The 15,486-nt window shown below is 52.0% G+C and overlaps 1 protein-coding gene across 1 annotated transcript; it reads right to left on the reverse strand.

Annotated features, from left to right (window-relative positions):
• Window positions 1–6,121: 6,121 nt before the first annotated feature.
• ADGRF3 (adhesion G protein-coupled receptor F3) lies at window positions 6,122–15,290 on the reverse strand. The gene is made up of 14 exons (XM_070428385.1): window positions 15,207–15,290; window positions 14,201–14,261; window positions 13,663–13,803; window positions 13,057–13,230; window positions 12,884–12,885; window positions 12,140–12,386; window positions 11,440–11,649; window positions 10,526–10,669; window positions 10,144–10,340; window positions 9,537–9,716; window positions 7,293–8,675; window positions 6,832–6,873; window positions 6,682–6,744; window positions 6,122–6,181 (listed from the first exon to the last, which is right to left on the reverse strand). Exons 1-14 carry the CDS (start codon window positions 15,288–15,290, stop codon window positions 6,122–6,124), a joined length of 2,988 nt encoding a protein of 995 aa, XP_070284486.1.
• Window positions 15,291–15,486: the final 196 nt, after the last annotated feature.

Here is a 15,486-nt window from a genome sequence, read left to right on the forward strand (position 1 = left end):
GTGACCAGCTGCAAACAGCCATCATCCCCTCATCCAGGCTGGCCAGGCACCCCAGTGGGGACCCCCACCCTGATCCAGGACACCCTTCAGGGCAAACCAGCCGGCCCCCAGGCCTCTATCCTATATAGTAAAAGGGTAATATGCCTCCCAGCACCGGGATCAGCGGAGCGGAGAGGTCTCCTGGCACCAGATCAGCATGACAGGGTGTGGCGTCCCAACCCCCTGATCAGCCCTGCTCTGTGTGTGACAGGGGGTGGCGCCCCCCCCCCTCCCCCCCCCCCCCCCACGGGCCCTGCTCTGTGTGTGACGGGGTAGAGCCATAACCTCCCCATCGGCCCTGCCCTGAGTGTGACAGTGGCATCGCCCCAACCCCTTGATCAGCCCTGCTCTGTGGGTGATAGAGGGCGGCGCCCCAACCCCCTGATCCGCCCTGCTGTGTGTGTGACGGGGTCGGTGCCCTAACTCCCCTATCGGCCCTACTCTGTGAGTGACAGGGGGGAGCTCCCCAACCCCCTGATGGGCCCTGCTCTGTGTGTGACAGGGGGCAGCGCCCCAACCCCCTGATTGGCCCTGCTCTGTGCATCACAGGGGGTGGCGCCGCAACCTCCCCATTGACCCTGCCTTGAGTGTGATAGGGGGTGGTGCCCCAACCCCCCAATCAGCCCTATCCTGAGCATGACTGAGGGTGGCATCGCAACCTCCCAATCCGCCCTGCTCTGTGCATGACAGGGGGTGGCGCCCCAACTCCCCAATCAGCCCTGCTCTGAGCCCCACCAGGGGCTGCACCTAGGGATTGGGCCTGCCCTCTGCCACCCAGGAGCAGGCCTAAGCCAGCAGGTCATTATCTCCTGAGGGGTCCCAGACTGCGAGAGGGCACAGGCCGGGCTGAGGGACCCCCCCCCCCCCCAGTGCACAAATTTTTGTGCACCGGGCCTCTAGTTTGACTATAACACACGGTCTATAACCCAGCATTTCTACTCTTAGGTATATTTCCTACAGAACTTCGCACATGACTAGTAGCAGGAGATAGCAGCATTGATCTTTAATAGCAAAATATTGTAAATAATGTTCATGGACAGGAAAGATTCAAAAACAAGCAAAACTAAGTACATTCCTGGGATTAATTCGTAAAGAATTCCAAATAATATATGTAGACACCATGCTCAAGTAGGGAGCATGTTCCTCCCTACTTGAATGTGGGCTGGACTCAATCACTCAATTCCAGTGACTAGAGTGTGAAAAGGAAAACAAGTTACCCCACAGTGGAGAAACATGGCAAGCACCAGCTTAACTGAGTGCCTAGGTCAGTGATGGCGAACCTATGACACGCGTGTCAGAGGTGACACGCGAACTCATTTTTTTTGTTGATTTTTCTTTGTTAAATGGCATTTAAATATATAAAATAAATATCAAAAATATAAATCTTTGTTTTACTATGGTTGCAAATATCAAAAAATTTATGTGACACGGCACCAAAGTTAGGGTTTTTCAAAATGCTGACACGCCGAGCTCAAAAGGTTCGCCATCACTGTCCTAGGTCAACATTATCAGCGCTGTCATGTGGCTATCACATACCTCCTGGTATGATGCAATCAAGGGGCCGCTTCACCTCAGTGGTATTCTCTCCAAATACCTTTAACCCAGTTGAATCATGAGAAAACATCTTGACCTTACTCAGAATGACCCAAGGTCATGAAAAGTAAGAATGCTGGGAACCAATCACACACCAGAGGGGGCTAAGGAGACATGACAACTAAATGCGAAGTTTCTTGGGCTGTATTCTGAACTAGAAAAAGGACATTAATGGAAAAGCTGATGAAATCTGAATAAATCTGGAGTTAATAGTTTTTTTTGTGTTGTTTTTTTAAAAGCTTCACATGTATGGTCAAATTATTTTTTGACAAGACTGTAAAAACTAATGAGGTAAGAACACTTGTCAACAAGTCATGTTGGGAAAATTGTATATCCACCTGCAAAAGAATGAAGTTGGACTCCCACCTTTCACCATATCCAAAAATTAGCTCAAAATGGATCAAAGACCTAAATGTAAGTGTTAAACTTATATAACTCTTAAAAGAAAATGGGAAAAGTTATATGACATCAGAATTGTTGGACATGACACCAAAAACACAGGAAAGAAAGGAAGAAAATAGATAAATTAAAAATTGCATCAAAGGATGGAGTGAAAAGGCAACCTTTGGAATAGAAAATATTTGCAAATCATATATTCAATATGGGGTTAATATCCAGAATATATAAAGAAAACCTACAATTTAACAACCTGAAAAACAACTCAATTTTCAAATGGGCAAGGAATTTGAATAGACATTTCTTCTAAGAAGATAACTTTCTAGTAATGGAATTGCCTCTAAATCTCAAAGTTACTTCCAGAGCCTTTTTAAGTCCATTGTGGGGTGTTTTTTTTTGTTTGTTTGTTTTTATGAGAGAGCCAAGTGAACAAAGGCTTCTTGTCATTTCATTTATGGATTCTAAAATGTTTTTACACTTTACAGCAAAGCATAGATTGAGTATGTGCAATTGTTTGAGAAGGAAAATGAAAACATATTTCTACAAAGTATACTCAGAAAAGGTGTCTCTGCTGCTTTTAAAGTGTAATATTTGGAGAGAGAAACCAAGATGGCGGCATAGGTAAACACCGGAGTTTGCTGCCTCGAACAACCACTTCAAAAATACAACTAAAAGACGGAACGGACATCACCCAGAACCACAGGAAGGCTGGCTGAGGAGAGACTCTTCAACTAGAAGGAAAAACAACAGCATTACGAGGCTTAGAGGAGGCGCAGTGTGGAAAATTTAAAGGTACGGTGGTGCGCGTGAAAGCGGGCTGGTGGCTGAGGGCACGGTTGTCGTTTTCAATCAGGAGTGAGTCTCAGACTCTGGGCTACAGATCCGGGCGAGTCTTTAGGGACCCAGACTCAAACGGGAGAAGCGGGACTGTCTGGCTACGGTCCCTCCGAGGTTTGCAGCGGTTGTGGGGACAGAGAGGCAGAGCCCCTGGAGATGGACTGAGAGCACCCATAGCTGCTCCCTCCCCCCCGCCCTGTTGAGCCCGCCCCGCCCAGGCCCTGCGCACAGCCATTTGCTGGATAGCCTCAGGCAAAGGCTGGACTAGCGCCTCCCCAGAGGACTGAAGTTTTCCACACAGCTGATTCCTACAGCCAGTCGGCCTGGTGGTCAAATCCCTCTAGTGTTAACTACAACAATTAAGGCTTGGCTAGAACAAGACTGTGCACAAAGACCACAAGGGGGTGCACCAAGAAAGCATAAAAGATGCGGAGACAAAAAAACATGACAGAAATGGAGGATATGGAGCTAAGAATCGCAATTTTGAGGGCTTGCTATAAACGAGCAGAGCCTCACGAAAACTAATGAGACCCTCGATGCTACGATAAAGAAATTAGAAAGTAAGCATACACGGACTGAAATAAAGAATATTATACCCAATAGCAGACCAGAGGAGCACAAGAATCAAACCAAAGATTTGACAAAAAACACCCAACTGGAAAAGCAAAATGAAAAAAGAATCCGAAAGTGTGAAGATAGTGTAAGGAGCCTCTGGGACAGTTTCAAGCGTACCAACATCAGAATAATAGGGGTGCCAGAAGATGAAAGACAGCAAGATATTGAAAACCTATTTCAAGAAATAATGGCAGAAAACTTCCCCCACCTGGTGAAAGAAATGGACTTACAGGTCCAAGAAGCGCAGAGAACCCCAAACAAAAGGAATCCAAAGAGGACCACACCAAGACACATCATAATTAAAATGCCAAGAGCAAAAGACAAAGAGAGAATCTTAAAAGCAGCAAGAGAAAGAGACTCAATTACCTACAAGGGAATACCCATACGACTGTCAGCTGATTTCTCAACAGAAACTTTGCAGACCAGAAGGGAATGGCAAGAAATATTCAAAGTGCTGAATACCAAGAACCTACAACCAAGATTGCTTTATCCAGCAAAGCTATCATTCAGAATTGAAGGTCAGATAAAGAGCTTCACAGACAAGGAAAAGCTAAAGGAGTTCATCACCACTAAACCAGTATTATAGGAAATACTGAAAGGTATCCTTTAAGAAGAGGAAGAAGAAAAAGGTAAAGATACAAATTGTGAACAACAAGCATGCATCTATCAACAAGTGAATCTAAGAATCAAGTGAATAAATAATCTGATGTACAGAATGAACTGGTGATTATAATGAATCAGGGACATAGAAAGGGAATGGACTGACTATTCTTGGGGGGGGGAAGGGGAATGGGAGATTCGGGAAGAGACTGGACAAAAATCGTGCACCTATGGATGAGGACAGTGGGTGGGGAGTGAGGGCGGAGGGTGGGGGCGGGAACTGGAAGGAGGGGAGTTATGGGGGGGGAAGAGGAACAAATGTAATCTGAACAATAAAAATTTAATAAAAAAAATAAAATAAAATACAAAAAAAAATAAAGTGTAATATTTGAATTATTTTAAAAATTTATAATTCAATCAAGACTGTAAATACTAATGAAGTGATAGTGACATTGAGACATGTTACCCGGGAAACCAGCAAGGCAAAGTCTTCACTGTTTCAGTGGCTGCCTGCCTCCCTGGGGGCTGAAACAAGACCGAGGCATAGAAACACCGAAACCGTCCTGGTGAGTTGGTATCTTCTATTGGAAGAATAATCGAATCTACTTTGGCCAGTTTATACACAATTAAAACATTCACGCACGCAAAAAACATGCACACAAATAATGTTTATTTAAAAATGTGTTCAGCAGAATGTGGTACTCATTTTTATTTCAGCAGAAAATGTCCCTATTCCATTTTATAAAACTATTCATGAAATTTGTAATTTACACATTCATTTGTCAACATTTTCTTTTCATTTACCTAGTTTAACATTTTTTCTGAATCCTGTCATTACCGCTTGTGAATTCCACACATTAATTCCACTTGATGCCTTGGTGTCTCCTAGAGGCTTTTCTGAAATCTTTCTTCTCTATGTCTAGTCTTAGCTTGATCCTGCTACTTTTAAATGTGTTTCATCTTGTCTTCGTAATTTGTGGCAGTCTGTGATACCTTTCTCTCTACTTTAAAATTTCTGGTGCTTTCTTATAAATATGCTCATATCAGTGACTTTTTGTATACATGTGTATGTCTACAAAAATTTTATATTAATATTTTTAAAAGTTAAAGAAGGAGGTCTCATTAACTTCACTTTTCCTAAACTTTGAAAATAAGCAAACCAAATTCTGCCCTTCACCTCTAATGTTCGGAAGATCAGAGTTCCTGTCAATTAAGTCATCTTTTCTTCATAACTGTAGAGAAGAAATAATCAGAAATCACTGACTAGTTCAAACCATTTTTATCAACGATATCTGTAACATAAACAGTTGACTAGTTAAAAATTGGTTGAGACAGTTTTACTTGCAATTATTTTGAACTTTGATATCCTCATTATTTTTACAGCAAAGGAAGCTTTGTTCATTTGATAGCTTCAACTAGTTTTTCCTGCTATTCTTGCTTGGTTAGTGTAGGGGTGGGGACAGATGAGTGCAAGAGAAATGAGTGTGACCAATGGGAGCATAGCCTGTCTTTTGGGAGGGCTGAACTCTGGGAGTGGGGAAGGGTGCAGGGCATTGGGCCAAGGCCCATCCTGGTGGATTCAAGCACACACCCTACGCTCCCTTGGAGGAACACTGGTTCTGTATGTGGTCTCTCAGAGCTCTTGCCTTCCCCACCAGAGCGTGCCCTGTCGCCAGGGGCTGGTGGGAGGAGACCTTGCCCACCTTTGTAGATTGCCCTCCCTTCTGGACACCACGGTCACCAATGGCAATTCCTTGGAAACAAGGATTTTTCAGGATAATTAAACATTTGATAGTGTGAAAAGGAATCTTCAGGGTGAACGGAGGCAAGGGTTGTTGGTGGTCAAACCCCCTGCAGCTTTCTGGGAAAGCAATAATAGATGCCACAATTTCTGCTCTACGGCCTTCACCTTCCTAGCTTGTCTAGAAACGTCTACCCTGGGAGTCTGTTCCCCAGCCTTTGGGCTGGAGCAGGTGTGGGGGGCTTTATGTCAAGAGCTTGGCCAGGAAGCCGCTCACTCCGTTCCCAAGACACTTCATCCTCACCTGGCATTTTCACTTCTCCCTCTGCTGGGTTCCGGGATGTGGCTTTCATTTGTGGCCTGGGAAGGGGTGAAAAGGCCCAATTGCAGGGCGATGATTATGATTGTTGACTCTCCTTTAACAAGGTTGTGTCCATTTTCACACCCTCACCTGCCCTCCTGCCGGGACTACAGTAATCCTAGGAACTTTGCTCGCAGCTACAGTGATGCCCATGCGCACCAATCCTAGCTTTTCCCTTCACATAGCGACGGGAGGCAGATTTTCAGATGGAGAAACCAGGGACGAGAGAGTCACCAAGCGTCCAGGTTGTAATCAGGGGCCCAAGAACCTGACTTTTCTGACGGGGCTGCTGTCTGCATTGTGGAGAGCTTGAACCCGGAACCATGCTCATTCTAGAAAACAACCCCGATCTTCTCTCAGCTCCTAGTTGTGCCCATCTCCTCTAGGTAGGCTGTGGAACTCCTGCTTCTGACCTGCTCTCCGGGGCAGTGGTGGTGGTGGTGGTGGTGTGTGTGTGTGTCGGGGTGGGGCGTGGGGGAGAACTAAGGATTTGACTCACCAGGGAGATGGTGGAGTTGGGGGGCTGGGTACAGCCGAAGCGTTTGAGTAAAGCCTCTTGTACCTGCAGGAGAGAGAAATGCCTGGTTATGGCAGCCAAAGTCCCTGCCTTCGGATGTGAGTCAGGCGGGGATTCGGTGGGCAGACTCACTTTTTTGTCCATCAGGCAACCAAACAGCAAAATGAAGACACCCTGAAAAGAGGGATATGGGGATGAGTGAGTCAACGAGGAAGGAATCAACCTGTTCTTCTCCTCTTCGTGCCCCTCCCTCCTCTTGTCCATTCGGTGCTGAGGCCCCGCCTCCGGTTTTGTACATCAGCACCATTGGTGTGCAGGACCTTTCAGTGCTTTTCTTACTGCACACGGTGCAGAGGATGGGGTACTGACAATCCCCCGACTTCTCTGGCAAAATCAGACATTATTTTACAGCTAAGAAAACCAAAGCTCAGAGAGGTTTGTCCCAAGTTATCCAGCTAGGAGGAGCTGGGATCCAAACCTCCGCCTTCTAAAACTCCCCAGCTATGTTTCTTCTGCTCCATCATGATGCCACCCTGAGAAGGGAGTGGCAGTGACTTAGAGCATCTAAAATGGCAGCGAGCACAGCCACCCACCTGGGAGGTGTTGAGAATCGTGAAGATGTAGTGAGGGACCATGGAGACTTCCTCGAGCAGAGTGGCCAGGCCTAGCCCCCAGGTGAGGCCAAAGATGGGTGTGAGGACGAGCAGGGCTTTCATCACCCCCAGAAGGGCTTGGCGCTTCTCCGCCTGGGGTCCCTCTGACAGCGACGGTCTCAACAGCTTCAGCATGGCCATGGCTAGTACCAGCCCGTTCAGGCCCACGATGACCAGCACCGGCCCCACGAAGGTGTAGCGTGCCCCTCCCTCCCCATCCAACCAGCACACCCCCTCCCCCAGGTATTGCCCTCGGGGTAGGTAGAGGCCCAGGGCGGCCCCTGCAAACCCCATCGGGCACAGGTAGCCGAGAACCACCATCAGGGAGAGGACTCGGCGCTTGGACAGCTGATGGAAGACAAAAAGCAACTGGTGGGCCAGCATCAGGGCCTGAGCCAGCATCCAGAAAAAGGTGGCCAGGTAGAGGAAATGACAGAGGAAGGCAGCAGCCAGGCAGAGTGGGCTTCGGGGCCCTGGAGGAAGCAGGGGGGCTCCCAGGAAGCAGGTGTCCGCGGCCAGCAGGCAGAGCACCACGTTGAGCAGGGCTGCGTGGCGCAAGTAGGCAACTTTGTTCCGTACCACGACTCTCCACACCAGCCTGTACACGCCCAGGCACACAAGCAGCGCCAGAATGGAGGCCCCCAAGCCCACCTGACTCAGCAGCTCCAGGGTGGGGTTTCTTGGAACAGTGTGTCGGGACATAAGGATGGAGAAGGCAGTGAGATGCCGACAGATGCACTGAGTGGTGGCGCTGGCATTGGCTGCCTGCACCTGGCACCCTTCACCTGACCAGCCCCCGTTGCCCTGGAAAAGATGGTGATCCCAGAAGACACAGTGAAAGGGGTTATCTCTGTCCCCAAAGTCCATGGTGACTTCTCCCTGGTTGAAGGCCTGGCCACCTGCCATGATTGAGATGGAGAGGACCAGACCGGGAGTGGCGTAGAGGAAGTCCCCCAGCTCTCGTCCATAGTTTGAGGGTAGGAGGTGGTCCAGTTTTCGCAGCACCAGGCTAGTAATCGTGATGTTACTATTGCTAGTGTCCAGTGGGGCCAGTGAGCGTCTGGGAATCTGTGCCCAGAGTGGGGGCTGAGTGGAGAAGGACACTCTGTAGTCAGCAGGAACGGTGGGTGTGAGGAGCTGGGTCTGCAGCTGCACATTGGGCAAGCTGAAGGAGAAGGGGTGATCCTGTGGGCACAGGCTGTGTGACAGGGTCTCCACTGCCAGCAGGAGATCTGAGGCCGCCGAGGGCTTCTGGACCTGGGCCGGGGTCCACAGAGAACTGGTGTCCATGTCCAGGACCTTGTCCGTGGTTTTCAGGAGAGCCTGTGGCACCCAACAGAGACATGAGGCCTAGCTGCTAGTACCCACAGCACTGAGCCAGGGCACCGGGAACTACAGATCCCCTAACCTACCTTTCCTCGTTCACTGCAAGACTCAAGGTTGGAGAGAAAGGGGAGAAGACAGGCCTATGAAGGAAGAGTTTCTGTACAGGAAGAATGGGGGGCTGTTCAGCTAACCACTGGGGCATCTTCAACATTGTGGTCTCCTGCAGCACATTCTACCCCTCTGACAACCCTTCTTCCCCCTCCATCCCTTGGGGGTCATCAAGGCCCTAAGGGGGCCCCTCTTCAATTTCTTGACCCCTACCGGTCTGTAAGCTAGGAATGGTGGTAGAGGCACCATGTTCTGAATCAGAGCCATGTGCATGTCTGTATACCAACATGTGACACACATTCCCAGACATGGAAGAGTGTGTAGTGTCATAACTCCTAGTTATTCTTTTGTCTGTGGCCAACGGGTCACCAATTGATGCCTATATTGAGAGCTGGCTTGGGGGAGTCCAGCAAAGCCAACTGTGTTAGAGTTTCTTCATGTAGGTACTTGTGTGTGCACGTGTGTGTGCACGGGGGATTCACATCACATCCACATGTCTGCATGTGAATGCAATGTACGCCTCTGAACTCATGTCTACACATCCCTTCCTACCAGCATCAAACCTCCACATTCCATGGCCTTAGAGACTGGTGTCCAAAGAGGAGAGATGGACCCCAGGAGCAGACACTGCACTCTAGAGAGGTCTGTCGTGTGACAGCCCACGGTGATGTCGGAGGGACAGAGTGCCAACGACGAAGAGCTTCTACCTCCTCCACCCAGCTGGCTCCTGCTGTGGCTCAGAGAGCTTACCTCCAGGGCACTGCGGCGAAGTGGTATTCCGGTGTCTGCCACCACCTTGGCCAGGAATGTCATGGTGCCCAGCAGGGCCAATAAGTCAGAGGGTGAGCTCACCACCTCTGTCTGATCCAGCAGCTGTGCCAGGCTCTGTGGCACGTCTTCAGCAGGCAAGCCCTGGCCGGCCCACAGCAGCTGATCCAGACAGGACAGGGTGGGGTGGGGTGGGGGTGGAGGGGTGAAGAATGGCAGTCCTCAGGAGAAAGGGGCCACTTCCCCCCGCCCCCCGCCACCCCATCCAGTCCTTCCTCCAGGTAGCCACATCCCTTCCCAGGGGATCAGGAAGCAGAGAGCGGAGTGAGCCATGTGGAAGGAGCCGACACCAATGTTAGGGGATGGACCCTTGATAGATTAAGGTTTAAGAATGGCACACTCCCGCCATGAGAGTCCTGGCCACTCTAAGCCCCCACACCTACTTCCTGGCTCTGCTAGGGATCCAGTTCAGAGAAGCTGAACCACCTCTGGGCTGGGCCTCAGGAGGAGGGATTCTAGAGCTGGTCCTGCGTGAGAATGGGTGGTTCGTGGAGGCTGTGGCATGTGGGCAGCGGGGCCAGAGCTGTACCTGGGCTCTCCGAAGCAAGGCCAGCAGCCTGGTGTCTGTGCAGCTGCTGTGGATGGGCCCCCAGGCCCCGTCAGGCCCACAAGTCCTCTTCACCATGCCCGTCCTGTTCACGGGGCAGGGGGCCTGTGCCACATGGCCAGCCTTGGTGACATTCCAGGCAACAACTCCAGAGTCCTCAGGGCAGGTAGTGTCTCCATCTGAAGAATGATGTCAGGGACGGCTCAGCAACCGCAGTCTCGCCCAAGGCTTTCCTTGGGCAGAAACCCACGCAGGCTCTGGAGCCCGGCCCCGTGTTGGGAAATGCAGGGGCGGGGCGGGGGCGGGGGCTCTCCCGGGGCAAGCAGGTGAGAGGTCGGCCAGCTGGACCATAAGCCCCACATACCCTGGATGATGGTGACAGAGACGGGGACCCTGAGAGGAGTCAGTCCTGGGCTCTGCAGGTCACAAGTGTATGTGATGTCAGCGGCAGGGCAGTGCTGAGTGGCCAGCACAAGGCACTGGTCGCCTGGTGTGTTGAATAAGGAGGCTGAGGGTGAGATGAGAGAAGGGAGCAGTCACAGGCCAGGAAGAGGCCCAGAACCCAGCAGGCCCAGATCTGTCGTTTCAGCCTTTCTAGCAATTTCAGAAGTAGATGCAGCAGGGGACGAGCAGAGGGGTACGAGGGCACCCAATTGCCCACGGCAGAGCTCGGATTCTGGGGAAGGACACTGGGGACCGCTAACTCGCCCGGGGACTTGAAGCCACAGTTTCCTCGTTTGTCAAATGAACTGTCATCAGATGAACCTCACAGGGTGTATTGCGAGCGTTTAAGGAGCTTGTGTGGAGAAGGGCATTTCGCAGCGGTGGCTGCTGTTGTATTGATAGAACTGGCATTGCTCTGTAGCCGAGATTTTCACTGGTGTGCCGCAGGGATTTTAAAACATGCAATACCCAACTATTTAATCAGGGGCACTGACCTCTTTTCTCTTAGATTGTCAAATAAAAAAAATGACAACCACCAACACAATAGCCACTGGGTGTGAATGAATAAAAATCATACCTATTTTTTCAAATCAGACCGGCTAAATATATCCTGTATTTTTTTGGTGTGCCACAGAACTTTAGGGACTAGTTTATGTGCCATGGCATGGAAAAGGTTGGACATCACTGCTCTATCGGGCAAACACAGTGTTGGACTTGGACCTAGAACTCCCAGGTGGAACTGCAGCCTTTGCTTCTGCTGAGTTGGAGAGCCAGCTGCCTGGCGGAGACCAGCTGCCCCTCTCCCCTGCCCCTGCCAGCCGGGCCCTCTCGTACCTTCACTGCCCTCTCCAGGGCTCCAGGAGGCCATGTAGCCCAGAGGTGTGTAGGGGATGCAGCAGCTCAGCTGGAAGTGCGGGGAGGTGGCACAGGAGATGGAGAGCTGGTCTGGAAGCCGAGCCACATCTGTCGCCTGCAGGGGCACCCTCACCAACTGGTACAGCTCCCAATGGAATCCCTGGGCCTCAAAGCAGCACATGTACTCACCTGCAGACATACACACACCTGCTGTGGCTCCGGGCTCCTCCAGCCCCCACCTGCACCACAGAAGCTCTGCTGCTTCCCAAGCTACAACCTAGGGTGACTATCTTGGTCTAGCTTCTGCTAACGTCAGCAAGAAAGACCCCTGCCCGCAAAGGGATTCCTAGGTGGGAAGAAGTCTGGAGAGGAGACCCCTGACCCTTTCTGATGAGCTGGTTGCCATGAATTCCAAAGTGCACCTTCCTCTTTCCCTCCAGTAGATGCCCTTCCTGTACCATCTCTGCCTTTCACCAGCTGGAAGAAAAGCACTCATCTGTTCTTGGTTAAAACGGAGACCCTATTTTCAGCACTCTTCCCTTACAAATGTCCACGTCAACGGGCCTCTTCCCCATTATGTCCCAGAATGAATAAACGGAAAGGGAGAAGAGGAGGAGAAAAGAGAAGGGAGGAGGAGGTGAAGGGGAAGAGAGAGGAGGAGGGAAGATCAGCTGGCTACCTTCCCACTCGTATGAGATGTTGTGGATGCTGAGGACAGCCTGGCCCTGGCTCGACGTCAGGGACACCTGTGTCCCCGGCTGCAGAGGGATGGGCCCGGGGCTCCCCGTGTGCCGCCGCAGGAACCAGTTCAGGCTGGTGGTCTCCTGGCTCGTGTGGAGGGTCAGGTTCAGCGTGTGGCCAGGCACCTGCAGCCAGGAGTTCAGGCTCAGGCTGCCCGGGACTGCAGGGCGGCAAGAGACAGGGGTCTGTGGCAGGAACTTGGAACTTTGGGCTGACGTGCAGTGACGCTGAAACGCTTCTCCATCATTTTTATCTATCTATCTATCTATCTATCTATCTATCTATTTATTGTGTTGACAGTATTACAGATGTATCCTATTTTCTCCCTTTTTGCCCGCCTCCACCCAACCCCAGCCTCACCCAGGCCTTCCCCATACTATTGTCTATGTCCATACGTGATGCATATATACACATATGGTCTTGGGTTAAGCTCTTCCTGTCCCATCCCCCTACCGGCTTCTCCGGCTTCTGAAGCCCATCCCTCCTCCCTCCCTCCCCACCTAGCATTTTTTATTTTGCTTCGTCCCTGGAGGAGTGTGGCTGCCGCCTGGAAGACCCCCATCTGTCCTTGGGAACCAAACTGGGAACCTTGTTGGCCTATGACTGCCCCTCCCCCAGCGAGGAAGCTTTCTTTCCTTGTCGGTTTGTCTCCAGAGCCCTGCCTGCCGTTCACGAGCCTCACTCCTCAGGACCCAAGCTCGGGCCCCTGATCTGCGGTGATGGTTGGAGCCTTCTCCCACCTGGAGGGGCCACTGGGCTTGGGCCAGCTGGCAGAAATGCAGAGTCAGAGAGGAAAAACACACAAAGTTCCTTTCACTTGGGCCCACTGCTTTTCAAGTTCTCAACTCTCCTCACCAGGTGGCAGCACCTGGCAGTACCCAGCTTCAGGAGGGCTGAAGACCAGGCAGCTGCAGGGCTGGTGGTTGTGGGGGGGCTGGCAGAGTTGGTGACGGGAGCAGATGCTGGCGTTCCACTGGTATCCAGACAGGCAGGCACAATAGGTCAGTCCATCCGGCTTGACATTACACTCTGCAACAGAGGGGAGGGGAAGGAGAAGGGGACAGGCTGTCTGGGAAGCCAGCTCTGCAGGATCCACAACTGCCTGATGCCTGAGAGGCTCTGGGACTGGGTGTCCGGAATAATCCCCAAGTCACAGGCCCCTCAGCCACACACACCCACCTGGGACTGCCTCCTCGGCCAGGTTTCAAAGTATCAGGGGCGGGTGGAGAAGTCCAGGCCCACCGCTGTCTGTGCCTTGGGCCCCCCATTTAGAAGATGGAGCAGGAGGGGCAGGGTCTGTCTGGTGGGAGGTGAGGGGGAGCTGGGCCATGCAGACCCTCCAGGAGACAGGGAGCATCTCAGGCCAGGGGCTGCGGGAGGGCTGGGCACCCACGTTCCCTTCACTCTGAGCCCTGCCCGTGCAGGGGCGGCAGAGGCAGGAGGCGGTGGAACTTCCCCTACCTGTCGTGAGGCTGAGGCCAGCGAGAGTTCCCGGGGAAGAGGAAGCGGAGGCAGGGGGCAGGGGCAGGGGCCTGGAGAGTGCTGCTGGCCAGCCCCCATGTGAAAAGACCAGCTGGACATAGACCGAGAGCAGGACTGATCCTGCAGGAGAAGCGGGGCAGCTGGAGAGGAGAGGCAGCAAGGCCAGGGGCCAGCTCCCTTTGCACCCCACACTGAGCTGGTCTCTGCCAAGAACCCGGAGCAGATCACACCGCCCACAGCCCGTCGAGGCACGGCCAGGACTCGGGGATATTACCGCCTCATTTAGCTATGAAACATGTTTTATGTCACCCTCCCAACAACCCCCATTTAAAGATGAATGATTTTCTCCAGGCCTCACAGAGAGAGAGGCAGCGTAGGTACCTACCTGACCAGCTCAGACCCAGGCCTCTCTCTTTTACCCCACTTGCCAACCCCTCATGGCCTGTTCCAGGCCTCTCTCGCCTCATTTCCTGCTCCCTCTCCTCCTCCTCCTCCTCCTCCTCCTCCGTCCACTCACCACCTGCTCCGCTCTCTTGGTCCAGCTGCTGCCCAGTTTCCCCTCCCGCCTGACTGGGTCCCTAGGACAGAGCACAGAGGAGAGGCTTCCTAGGAGAGGCTGACACCTCTCTGAGGGACACTTTCTTCTCCAAGTGGCTCATGGGCCGCCTGGCTATGCTGGCAGGACACAGTCCCTTTGGAGGTCCTCTTTATTTTCCTGGAATTAAGCAGGACATCGGGAGGAGAAAGTAGGCTGTGGCAGGAGGTGCGAGGGATGTAGCCTCAGGGACCTGCCAGGGCCGGAACCCAGGAACCGGGCACACCCCGGAGAGTCAACATGCTTTGCTTAATTCCTTCCTGAGTTTACCTGTCCCTGGGCCTCTGGGCTAACTGAAATGGCTGGGTCTGGGGCTCCAGGGGGAGGGCTGGGCAGAGCTGGCTGGGCCCAGAGGTTTGGGCTTCCAGTCCCTCCATAGGAATTGCCACTGGGGTGAGCAGAGGCAGTCTCTGGTTCCTGTAAATTATTCCTCACCAACTCCTGCTTTGCTCAAAATTATATATGTATGTGGATATCTACCTAAAAACAGATATGGATAGAGACAAGGAGACAGAGATAAGAGACAGAGAGAGAGATAGAGACAGCCTCCTGGGAGCAAACAAAGATGAGAAAGTACAGATCTAGACTCGGCCATCTTTCCCAGTTCTCTCCTGTCCTCTATGCCAGTGGGTCCCGAATCTGGAAAGTTTTTCTTTTCATTTTCAAAATTGTAAGCTTGACTGGAACAGCCTTTAACCAAAGTGGGCAGGCATCACTGGAGTTCACAGGGACTCAAGTAGAGAAACAAAGCCACCCCCGCGCTCCGGAATGGAAGACTGAAGTCCCGGAGACCTGATAACCAACCAGATCGCCAGCCCTTTCCCCTCCACCTACCATTTCACCCCACTCCTCACTGCCTCTCACACCCAGGGGTCCCCATTGTTGCCTCTGCAGACTTGCCCAGGGTCCTTACCCCAGTCTTACTCACAGGTTGGGATGCTCGGGCAACTGGTGGCCCCACGAGGGGGAGAGTCATGGCCAAGAGTAGCACGGGGGCCGCCGGACAGACCATGGCTCAGTGAAGCAGTCCTCCAGAGCCCTCCCTCTGCTGCATGATGCAAATTTCCTCCGAGAAGAGCTGGCCGGACAGTGCGCAGATGGGAAGGGAGGGAAGAGTGGAAGGGAGCCAGGGCTGACTGTGCAGAGGAAGTGCTACAGCCCGTGACTGAGACAAATGGGCGTCCAGGTCACTGTGGGGCCACCTGGAG

The sequence above is a fragment of the Myotis yumanensis genome, unplaced genomic scaffold (assembly GCF_028538775.1).
Source record: "Myotis yumanensis isolate MYYU_CA2020_CCGP unplaced genomic scaffold, mMyoYum1.0.hap1 SCAF_11, whole genome shotgun sequence".
In the NCBI taxonomy this organism is placed as follows: Eukaryota; Metazoa; Chordata; class Mammalia; order Chiroptera; family Vespertilionidae; genus Myotis; species Myotis yumanensis.

Excerpts from the sequence above, each read along its gene's own strand:
- ADGRF3 (XM_070428385.1), bottom strand. The coding sequence starts at position 15,290 with ATGGTCTGTCCGGCGGCCCCCGTGCTACTCTTGGCCATGACTCTCCCC. Across the intron at positions 11,650-12,139 it reads CATCTCATACGAGTGGGAAG|GTGAGTACATGTGCTGCTTT; the intron begins GTAGCCAGCTGA and ends GTATGTCTGCAG. Across the intron at positions 6,745-6,831 it reads GTTGCCTGATGGACAAAAAA|GTACAAGAGGCTTTACTCAA; the intron begins GTGAGTCTGCCC and ends TCTCTCCTGCAG.